Genomic DNA, 12367 nt, shown 5'->3' on the forward strand with positions numbered 1-12367 from the left:
GTGGTGATGTTCAATATGATTGCATTCACATCTATTTGGGATTAACGAGGCATTTTTGCAAGAAGTGACTCATGTGGGTGTATACGTGATGGAAGGCTGATCCGCTGAGAGCATGGTTCTTGTCCGTGTACCACTGAAATGAACACCACAATGGTATCAGTGCACAGGATTAAGTTATGCACAATTCTAATCCATACATTCTTTATCTAATAATCCTTTCTATGATTCAATTTGACACCTTCATTAAATAAAGACCATCAAGGTCAATATCAGTCCCACTTTCCAGAGCCAATATTTACCATCGTCTCAAAGTCCACCCCCGCATTCACTAGAGCTTTGGAGATCTGCGCTGCCTGCTGGAAATGGACATTGTCTACAGGAAAGACAGTGTTTCACTACGTGACTGAACATCACAGCTCAAGTTTCCAGGGCAAACAGAGTGTATTTGTTCAATACGTCACTCAGTTACCTGGTGCACTGATGAGAAACAGGACCTACGGACATGAAATGCATTTGAATTAAAAAAACGTACCGTCCGCTGTGCCATGAACCAGTAGATAGTCGACAGTGGAGAAATGGCTTGCTCTGGCTGTCACTGTAGAAGTCTGTTGTACAAAAAAGAAAATGTACAGTTAAACATGTTGTGATGTTGTAAAAGATAATTGTTATGGAGGTTGTGCGATCTTTACTTTGTAAGCGAATGAATTTTCGGAGGGCGTGCCCATGTAGCGTTCAGTGTACACGGCGTCTGCAAGGAAAAGCAACACTACAGTTCTACAGTGCACATGATACAAACATGCAGTGTAAAACAATTATTCAAAAGCAAGAATTTCAAATTGATTTGAGTCCTAAAAGGCAAAGTCAGCTAAATTTACACAGATCAAAATCTGTGTGAAAATAGTACCAATAGCATATCCACTATTATTCTGACCGTGTCATTAGATCACACGTTTCTTTCACCAAAAGCTTCCATATAGACAACAGTATCCCCCAATAAAAAAGTATCATTATTTTATCCTCAGTTTCTGCAAAAGTACACCCACATTTTACACCCTGGGTCTTTAAGTGTAATCGTGCCAAGGTGGGATTACTGCACTCTTAGAAAAGACAATAGAAATAAACGCATGTTCCGTCACCATAATAATCCCACTTAGCTACTGGTGCCACTGCTATTCCACATTTGAAGAGTCCAGTTCCAGCTCCCAAGGCCATTGAGGTAACATAACCACCGTATGACTGAAGATCAGATTTGAAGAAATGTTGTAAATACAAAGCGCATAAAACAATAACACAGTGGTCAACAAGACAAAGTACAACTCACCCAGCCCCATATTGCTATTCTGTCTTGGTCAATAAAACCCATGTCAATGAATTTCCTGTAACAAAAAAAAAATCAGTTATTAATAACTGATTTTTTTAAATCAGACTTTTAATATCTAATTTGTGAATGGTGTTATGTCACAGAGGTGATAGACACTTCACCTCACAGCAGTGATCTGATCTTCCACTTCCAACGTCCCAAGGTTCCCGTAGATTGCGTGCATTATTTCGTCGCCCTGGTAACCGCTTCCCCGTCCGTCAAAGCTGGCAATGATGATCCCATGTGAACTGGACAGGGACGTGCCCCAGTTCAGTTTGAATTTATAGCTAACCGTCTGACTACAGGGGCCACCATAACTGCACAGGACAGGAGAGTTTTAACAGCATTCATCAGCACATATGGCAAATATACTGTATATATCCACAATAGTGCAGGGCTCTTCACTCACACATCAATGAGAAGAGGGTATTTTTTAGATCTCTTAAAATTTGGCGGCAACATCATCTGATACCACAGATCTGTCGGAGAGAAAAATTATGTTAAGTTATGTCAAACTTGAGACAAACTAAAGTTTCTAACAGTTCAGCCAAATTACTATCAAATGATCACTGGCAGGCAGGGATTAAAATTAACACCGTCCCGTCGTCCCGGGGACGTCATTAATTGTCATCGGGACGATCAATATTCTCTCTCGGGACAACCACGGGACGAAAGAGAATTTTGACTGACTAAATTTTTCTGTTTAAGTTTTCAACACTTTCTGTGAACCAGAACGGGTTCGCGGTCGGTGGGAAACACTTATGTGAAAAGGTAAATGTCTGCGCGCTCATGTTTGTGTTGTTCAGTGAGACGCAGAGACTGCTGCTCTGCGCCGCTCAAGCCGCTGCACGTCTGTCTGCTTTGCGCGCCTGCACTGCATGTAAACATTTCATTAATGTTGACATGTTTGTTTCAATCACTGAATGAAGCTCCGCCAGGCTTAGCGTTGCTTGTTTATTTATTTAAAATAGATTTTTTTTTATACACCACGGCTTTTTCTATACCGGGGAACAAGAGCGCATGCGCCCCCATGTAAGCAGCGCAGCGCACGCATGTCCAGGTGCTGATTGAAACCCAAGTCACACTATCAAGTGCGTCATTATTACGGTTACATCGTTCTTGTCAATAAAGATGTTATATTTAGGCATGCACCGATAATTCGGCAGTCGAAACAGAGCGAGTTCACTGTGGAACATCACCTGTTAAACGCTGGAAAGTCGCTAAACCAGTATGCGCAGAGAGAGAGCGAGCGAGCGAGATCTGCGCTCTTGGTCATTAGTTAATTTACTTATTTTTGTGTAGGTAATATGTTGTGAAATATGTTTAAACTTAAATAAACTACATCTACAAGTAGTTTTGTCTGGTTGTATTAGTTTGTCCTGTTATTGACGTCATGCTGTCATCATCTGACAGTCTGGCTGATTTAAAGCCCCCAGACACAGGGGATGCAGCGCACACCAGATAAGCGCGTCATTGACATCATGTGCAAATACAGATATTAGAATATTTGTGTTTTTGAGTAATTTTGACAGCCCTAAACAGCCTCATGCAAATCTCAATGCATGGCCCTTCTCATGACGACTACAACCCACTAAATGCAGTCACTAAATGGTGGAGTAGTGGCATTAGGTCCGGTAGACCACAGTTCTGTGACTGAGTGTGTTGGTTGTCATCTACAACACAACAAATCTAGTCTGGAAATAAAAATATTATTTATTATCAACATAATGTATTGTGTTTTTATTATATTACCGGTAAGTAACAACTCAAAAATGTAAAAAAAGATTTTCGGGACGATTCAGGATGATTCGGGACGGTTCAAAATGTTTATCGGGACGTTTCCGGGACAGTGGTGAAAAAAGTTAGTTTTAATCCCTGCTGGCAGGATGTTAACCTTTCAAAATAAAAGGGAACAGATTTAGCAGAAGGTGCTCAAACATTTCGGAATGGTACCATTAAAACAGGCGGTGTCTCACCAAATCCTGCCACCTTTAGTGTGCCGTACTCCATTTTTGGCATTTGGAATTCAGTGAGAATATTTTCCAGGTTCTTGTTGTCTTCAAGGGTGGACATTTCTGTGAGACAGGTTAGAGAATAACCATAGTATATAGTACGAATACATATATGTTCACTACAGGCAGAACTTGTATTCATACCAAGGACTCTGCTTTAAATTGTCTGCAGGTAAAAAACATGTGGGGAATTTTGAGCTACATCTTTCTTTTTGTATAAGACATTCATGATATAAGTTTATACAGTTACAGTATGCGATTAATTATACAAATATCTGTGCACACCTGAACAGTAAGTAAAGTGAGATGATAATATGATCTAAATGATGCCACCGGGGTGAATAATTCAGCTACTTTAATTCATGACACTTTGTAGGAATTGTACATATACATACGTGCACCTGGCCCCCTGTTGTCCATGAGCGTGTAGAGGGGCAATCCAGGTCCTAGCAAAACAGAGATAAAAAACAAAACAAAACATGGGCTGAATATTACTAAAGTATTAATCAACCAAAGACCCTCTTTTTCCAATCTGAAAGTTGGATCAAAAATATTTCCCTGGTTTCCCTAAATCTCCTAATATCCTCAGTTTCAAGGTACCATCTGAAAGCTTTACAACTGTTTCGGACAATGTCAGCCTCTGATAAATATATACATTACTTGGTTACTGTGTTCATACTTCTTCTATTTGTGCCCGTCATGGGGTCTTACAGTGCAAAATAGTTACCCAACCGATACCCAACCTGTGATCAATGTCAACTGGGACCAGCTACTTTTTCTCATATACTTATGACCTGTCCCTGTTTCTCTTAATTTTGGCTGTTATATCTGTTAGTATTCTTCCCTCACACTTAACTGGCCTTTTTGGTGTTTCACCACCATCTTACTTGTTACTCCCCTTAGCGAGACAAGTCATTCTGATGCACTGGAAGAGTCCACACCCTCCTTTGCGCCACAGGTTTCTTCCTTGTGTTTACCTATATCATATACTTCATCATAGCTTTTGGTTTTGACCTCACAAATCACATCCCAAGATACGCTGACAAATCAGTGATTACATTCACATCAGGTCTCTTGAACAACTTGAACCATGACTATTTTTAAGCTTAGATCATGTCTCACAGATGATGCACATCATAGATTCATTCCCACACATTGACCATGGATGAGTCACAGCTTAAGAGGAGGAAGAGGATGAAGAGGAGGAGGAGGAAGGGGGTGTTGGGGGGGGGGGTAACTGACCGTAGCATTCCATTCGGTAATAAGAGGCGTCATAGCTGAAGTAAGCAGAGTTGTACTGACACCTGTCACCGTGCAGGTCACAGGTGAGACACTGTTGGGCAGAAGAGCTGTTTCCGATCATCTTCCTGATGAACAAACAAGCAGCAGCTCATGTCACTGACATCATTCCAGGTTTTTTTTTGTTACTGCTTCAACATGCATTTTTTTTTATACTTGTTTGACTTTTGACTTGAGCTAAAATCTCTAAAAACTCTTTAGATTAGGGAACACATATTCACCATTAACTAGGTGCTTACTAACATGCATATACGTAGCATACTAGCCCTAAATTAGTAAATGTTAAGCATGTATTAACACCTTATGTAGGAAAAATCTTTATTCATGTCGTAATAGACGTAGAGGTAGAATAAGGTGTTAATACTTGCTTAATGATTACTAATAAAGGGCTAGTATGCTACTTATATATGTTACTAAGCACCTAGTTAATGGTGAATATGTGTTCCCTTATCTAAAGTGTTACCAAATCAGGGTATTTGTCTTCTTGGTCTCCATGAATAAATAAGCATATTGATATTAACTAGAAGGAAAAGAGCACAAACTATGACAAAATCTGATGAAAATACTGAAAATTAAATGACAAAACAAATCAGTTTAGCCACCACAAACGTGCAAATATTGACTTACTTGTAAAGATTTCTTTTTACTGGTATCCCTTCGTACTCATTGCTCACAAAATATCTATGGAGAGAAAAATTATACTCGTCAGATGTACATGTAATTATTTTCTCATATTCCTTAACGTTTATTATGACTCACATGGCATCTTTTGTTAATTTGGATATGTAGATGACTTCCCACTTCCCAGAGGTAATCGGAGTTGCTTTGCCCTTTAAAAAAAACAAAAACATCATTCATCTAAAAGCACTATAAATGTCTTTTTTACTTTCGCATAATTATAACTGAAACAAACGTACATCTGTCACGTAATGAATGTGCTTATATCCCTGAGTGTCACTCATCACTTTGTAGAAACTGAGTTTGTCCTCCGCAAAGAACACAGGTAAAGGCACATACTGGAAAAAGCAGAGATATATTTTAATGTCACACAGCAAATCAAACGCTGAGATTCATTTAATTACACAGCAGGTAGTGAGTGACCTTTAGGAAACTTACATGACCGACCCAGCCCGTTTTGCTTGTTTGCTCAAACATCTGTTTAGAGTAGACGGTGAATCATTGAGATCATTTCTATGCAGACCAGTGCAGATTTTCCAACCAAACGAGTGAGCAGAGAAATGAAAGATACCTGCAATTCTTTCCAGTTGTTTCCGTCAAAGTCATAGATCTGTACCACCAAGTAATTCTGCTTTCTCGTGAGCCACTGCACAGCAACGCGTTCATCTGTAACCCAGGTCACTGAGCACAAAATGTGATCACTGAGTAAAGGCAACAGAAAGTGACAAGGCTTTCACATAAAGGCAGACCATGAGAAATATGCTGTATTTGCATCTGCGTTTAAACTGAGGAATCAGAATCTACAGACCCAGAAGAAATGGACGCAGGAGCAAACACCTGTGAGCGGCGGGACGGATTTGTGGTATCAACCACGAATAGTTTCACCTTTGTAAGGCTCGATCCAGCCTAAAACAAAATACAAAAACTGCTTTATGACAAAGGGCAAAAGGTACCCTGGAAAGTTTAATCACAGGGCCACACATAGAGACAAACAACCATCCGAACAGTTTAGAGCAAGGGCCTCAAACGCATGAGCTCCAAAATAGTTTTGGATTTCTGACCCCTTGTCATATTTCTATTACCCTGACACCCGGCACAAAGTAACTTTTACTGTACTTACTTAAGTACATTTCAAATGAACTACATTTTACTTCTACTTCAGTACATTTCAAATTAACTACTTTTTACTTCTACTTGAGTAATATTTCATCAAAGTATTGGTACTTTTACTTGAGTACAATATTTTAGTACTTTTTCCACCTCTGGTCAATATGGAACAATATAATCCTGAAATAAATATTTGCATTAAAAACATACATAAATAACTAATTATAACTTGAATTAAGTGACGTTGCATGTTTTTTGGACTATAGATCATGTGGAGGATAAACTGTAAAGAGGAGAGCAGCTCTAGTATATACAGTACAGTATGTTTCCCCGTTCATAACTGCATGTAATGTTTGAGCAAGATGCATACAAATCTCACCTTTGGATATGGAATAGCCAATGTTTGTGGATATTGATCAGATCCATACCAAGAGAACTCCACTTTATGAACTTGTGTATCGTCTAACTCCAGATAAGCCAAGTACTTTCCAGACGACGACCACCAAATTGCCCCATTTGATGCAAACACTTCCTCTGATATTGTTAGATGAGAAGAAAAGCAACTCTAACTGTAACTGTCTTACACAAACATGCACACGTCTGAAATAGTGAGCATAACTTACCCTCATACACCCAGTCAGGGACGCCATTAAGGATCTCATTCTCTTTCCCGTTGTTCGTCACTTGCACGGCTTCAGCGGTGACATCGGGTTTTACAAAAACGTTATAGTTTGCGACGTAAGCCTGTGAAATTACAGTCATTTAAAGGGTTTTACCATAAACACAGTCCAAACTGGGATTTAAACATTTACTTCTTTCAAGACACGTTCTTTAAACAGTGGCAAGATTTATTTATTTATTCAGCCAAATGTATTCAGCCCATTGCAGCCTCACTCACTTACTCACTTACTCACTGAAACAAAGCAAGTTTTAAAAGCACTGATGTTGAAGTAGCTGCAAAATAGATTTAGCTCTTAGAGCGTTTTCTTTTAGTTGTAAAAAAAATATAACCAAAATGCAACCAAACGAGAATGTTGTGTGGATACCACGGTGCAACCACAGGAGAACTTTTCAACGTTTTTGGTTTCCTCAACATTTAGGAAACGTGTGGCTCCTATCGAACCCACAGAGAACGTTCTCTAAACTCTAAAAGTTTTTGTTTTGGTTGTAACTAACCTAAAGAGAATCTTAAAGGAGCTTTCTTTCAATGTTAGTTTTTGGTTTGGTTATAACAAACCTCAGGAGCACCTTATCTGAACATTCTTTGAATGTTAGTTTTTGGTTTGGTTGAAACTAACCTTGGGAGAACCTTAGGGGAACGTTCTTTGAACGTCTTGTGTTCGTAAGGATGGTGTAAACTCACAAATTTCTTTGAACGTTAGTTTTTTGTTTGGTTGTAACTAACCTTAGAAGAATCTTGGAGGAATGTTCTTTGAATGTTAGTTTTTGGTTTGGTTGAAACTAACCTTGAGAGAACCTTAGGGGAACTTTCTTTAAACGTCGGTTTTTGGTTTGGTTATAACTAACCTGAGGAGAACCTTAGGGGAACTTTTTTTAAACGTAGATTTTTGGTTTGGTTGAAACTAACCTAGGCAGAACCTTAGGGGAATGTTCTTTAAATGTTGTTTTTTTGTTTGGTTGAACCTAACCCTGGAAGAACCTTAGGGGAACGTTCTTTGAACGTCGTGTGTTGGTAGAGATGGTGTAAACTCACAAATTTGTGTCCTTTTGGTGCCCAGGCGAAGTACTGCACAACAGTTGGAAGATTCACAGGTGTAACAAAGGTTCTGCAATGACAGATGAAAAATAATCCCTACATGTCATTTTGATGTTTCTGTCAGTGCAAGGCTCTAACGTTTCTGCTTCTTTAAATAGTGATAGCACAAACTGATACTTACGAACTCTCCATGTTGTAGATAGAGTATGAGGCTGTGAATGAGTGTCTCCATTTCTGTTGAAAGCAGATTATGTGCAAAGTCAGTTTTGAAACAGTTAGAAAGGTTCAGGTGTATGACTTCCATGTAGGGTTTCCTGACCTCTGTGACGTTGCTTTCAAAAGCAATGTATTTTTGATCACCAGATAGAATGTAATCTGTGGCACCCACCTGGGCCTACAGGGAAAATATTAGTATTAACGTTCATTCTACATTGATAAAATGATGCTTATAAAATCTGAGAAAAAAAGATGTATTTATTACAAAGGTTTCATTGCTCAGATACAGTGACTCCTCTTTTGTTTCAGCATTGTGGAGAAATATGTTCCCATCTCTAGCCTTGTGCAAATATTCCTTGTCTGCAGATGAGAAGGACAACAAAATACAAATATGATGATTTACATTTTAGGTAGCCTCATAATAGATTTGATTTCAATGGTGTTACCTGATATCCAGTATAAATTGTAGGATTTCCACCTAATGGTGTTATTGAAGTAGTCATCAAGTGTGTACGGCCTTTTGGTTGCACCCTGTTCTGCAATTATAAAAAATTATGACAAATGAATGATTTACTCCTGTTACTGTAAGTGAGTAGGTTTTTTGTGTACTTAATGTGTGTGAAATTCCAACATTTGTAATTTTACTTTTACTTAAGTGCGTTTCTTTGGAAGTACTGTACTTTGCTACGTTTTAAATCACATCCGTGACGGAGATAAAAAAAAATGTTGGCCTGAATTAAAATTTTTGAAAAAGCCCACACCAGAAACTGGACAGGTGAACGACGAAGAAAGGTGAACGGCGAGGACAGGTGAACGGCGGGGACATGTGAACGATTAACAAAGGTGAACGGCAAGGACAGGTGATCGAGGAGGACAGGTGAACGATGAGGTTGTGAATGGCGAGGACAGGTGAACGACGAGAACAGGTGATCGACGAGGACAGGTGAACGACGAGGACATGTGAACGATTACGAAAGGTGAACGGCGAGGACAGGTGAACGATGAGGACGTGAATGACGAGGACGTGAATGACGAGGACAGGTGAACGATGAGGACAGGTGAATGGCGAGGACCGGTGAATGGCGAGGACAGGTGAAGGGCGACGACCAGTGAACGGCGAGGACAGGTGGACGGCGAGGACAGGTGAACGGCGAGGACATGTGAACGATGAAGAAGGGTGAACGGCGAGGACAGGTGATCGAGGAGGACAGGTGAATGACGAGGAAAGGTAAACGACGAAGATGTGAACGATGAAGAAAGGTGAACGGCGAGGACAGGTGAACGACGAGTACAGGTGAACGGCAAGGACAGGTGAACAGCAAAGAAAGGTGAACGACGAGGACAGGTGAACGGCGACGACAAGTGAACGACGAGGACAGGTGAATGGCGACGACAAGTGAACGACGAGAACAGGTTAACGATGAGGACCAGTGACATTGACCAATTATGACTGATGGATAATGTGTTTAAATATTTAATTTTGTAATTAAGATTTGCCTATAATTAAAAACAATTAATGTGAGATTTGCGTCCCCTTGACCTTTTTCCACGACACAAGAAATAACCCAAACCTTGTTAAACAACTCTGAGTACATTTCAAACAAACTACTTTTTTACTTACTTACTTTAATTTTAGACTCGTACTTTTACTTGGTCTTACTTAACCAAGTAAAAGTTTATCAAAAATATTGGTACTTTTAATTATATAGAATATTTCAGTATACTGTTTCCACCTCTGCAAATGACAAACATCACACAGAGTCTTGTGGCTTGTCTGGTTTAAACTGTGGAATCTGAATTGTGTCATCCTCCACCACACGGTGGCGCTATTTGAACTGCAACTATGACACTGGCTATTAACATCAATCGCATTAGGATTTAATGCTCTGCCACATGTTGGAACTGTGGAATCTAATAGGAAACACATTCACACAGACAAAAACAGGAGGAGGGTTTGATAAAAACTGAATTGGAGAACAATCATGCACAAGAAGAAAAAAAGAAGTATAAAGAAAAAACTGGGTCAGGTTTGTGCGATGAACTTCACACTGACACACAGAGGCCTGTGCTTTCACTTACTGCTGAAATAAACCGCTGGGATTGTTATCAACATGATGACGACAGCCGCCCCTAAAACCCCCCACAGCACCTTGCTGCAGCGCTGAAATGATGACACAAAGGAAAGTTACGCACATTATTGTCACAAATCATAACACACAACACAACACGATGAAGCTTTTTGTTTCATAGATCACTGATATTTTTTTTTTCTTTTTTTTTTTTTTACCATAACAAGCGCGACTAACTCTACATAAATCAAAGAGACATTTAAATATCGACTTTTGTTGTATGGTTTTGTAAAAGTGCAATTTTACGCTCCGGTGAAGCGGAACAGCAGCAGACTTGATTACTGACCATGATGCAGACGGAGTCGCAGTCTTCAGTAGGTTAATCCTTTACACGTTGAGTTTACAGTGGATTCTCGAGTGAACATACTCTCCAGTGTACAACACCCGGAACTTTATAACTTTAAAAATAATAATAATAATAACTTAAAAGAAAAAAGGTGGAAACATGAGCAAAGTCAGCCTCTCCCTACTTTAGACCATGGAGCAGACTTCTCATTCTCGCCGCTGCATTCCTGAGTGGAGCCCGACACCAGACACAGATGAGTCCCTGAAGTCAGCGGCACAGCCTGCAACTTTCCAAGAACGCACACAACTTCTGCTGTAATTTAGGAAGTGGCTTCTTTTTCTTTTTTTGCGGAGGGCGCGAGTCATCCAACGAGAAGTCATCCACTCCACAAACCGTGAGGACGCAGACAAAGTTTACTCCCAGTTCTTTGTTTGCCAGGTGTAGAGTTAGTTTTGATTATCTGAAAGACGGTAATTAAGAGGGCATGGGTTTTATCATAATAAGGAGTCATTATTGGGAACATGAAAGCAGGGCTGGCCCTAGATATTTTGGTGCCCTGGGCAAGATTGCAAATATGGGAACCCCACCACCCCTCAATGTTTTTTTGTTTTTTTTGTCATTTAAAACGATCTTTAACCCTTTTTGTTACCAATCCTGTCGTCGCCAAAATGCGTATATATCTCATTATTGTAGCTCTTAGACGCTCAGCTGAGATCGGCACAGCATCCCGCTAGGATAAAGCAGTAGAAGATGGATGATAGCGGAAAAAGCAGAGAATCTCAAACAACTTTGTTAGTTTCTCAGTACGGTAATTCCTATATTTTATGTTTTATATATATATATATATATATATATGTATATATGTGTGTATATATATATATATATATATATATATATATATATATATATATATATATATATATATATATATATATATATATATATATATATATATATATATATATATATATATATATATGTCCAAAATGACTGTCCAAAATGACATGTTGTTCTTTCATGGGGTTTGTGGTTTCCTCCTCCTCTTCCTCCTCCTCTGTCCTCCCTAAACCTGAGAACTTGGATCTTTGAAAAGATAAAAAGTAAAAATATACACATATACACATTCCCACTGGTTAGCAATGTGTTTATTCCACATTCACTCCCTGGTAAAAAAAAAAAAAAAAAAAGCATCAATTTTCATCAGGTTCAGAAGCGAGTTGTCTTTCAACTTGAAGGTTGCGGGTTTGATTCCCGGGCTCCACTATAGTCTACTGCAGACTGTGTAACTCTGCGTTGCTCTTGGCGGTTGTGCCGGCAAGCGAGTGAATGTGAGAGTGTGAGAGAATGGGTGTGAATGGGTGAATGCCAAAAGTGAAGTGTAAAGCAGCTTTGAGTGGTCATCAAGACCGCAAAAGTGTGATATAAATACAGACCATTTACACTCATTTCTTCTTCCTCTGCCTCATTACTAGCAGCGACGCAAATTCCTGTGTTATTTTCGGTGCAACACTACAACGCACATTCATTTTCCGTATGCTAACATAGTCATTACCTGTTAGTCAT

General features: G+C 39.4%; 1 protein-coding gene across 1 annotated transcript; it reads right to left on the reverse strand.

Moving 5' to 3' along the window:
• Positions 1–12367, reverse strand: fap (fibroblast activation protein, alpha; the record flags this gene model as incomplete). The annotated part of the gene is made up of 27 exons (XM_083908455.1): positions 1–133; positions 300–373; positions 533–605; positions 690–748; positions 1137–1236; positions 1322–1376; positions 1483–1677; positions 1770–1839; positions 3337–3435; positions 3774–3818; positions 4615–4739; positions 5299–5352; positions 5431–5501; positions 5589–5687; positions 5788–5826; positions 5921–6050; positions 6158–6255; positions 6836–6990; positions 7080–7200; positions 8171–8243; positions 8355–8407; positions 8493–8567; positions 8655–8749; positions 8836–8925; positions 10469–10550; positions 11809–11887; positions 12357–12367. The coding sequence occupies 27 exons, from the start codon at positions 12365–12367 to the stop codon at positions 32–34; spliced, it is 2322 nt and encodes a 773-aa protein (XP_083764581.1). The 3' UTR covers positions 1–31.

Source organism: Microchirus variegatus (assembly GCF_963457635.1).
Source record: "Microchirus variegatus genome assembly, chromosome: 22".
Lineage (NCBI taxonomy): Eukaryota > Metazoa > Chordata > Actinopteri > Pleuronectiformes > Soleidae > Microchirus > Microchirus variegatus.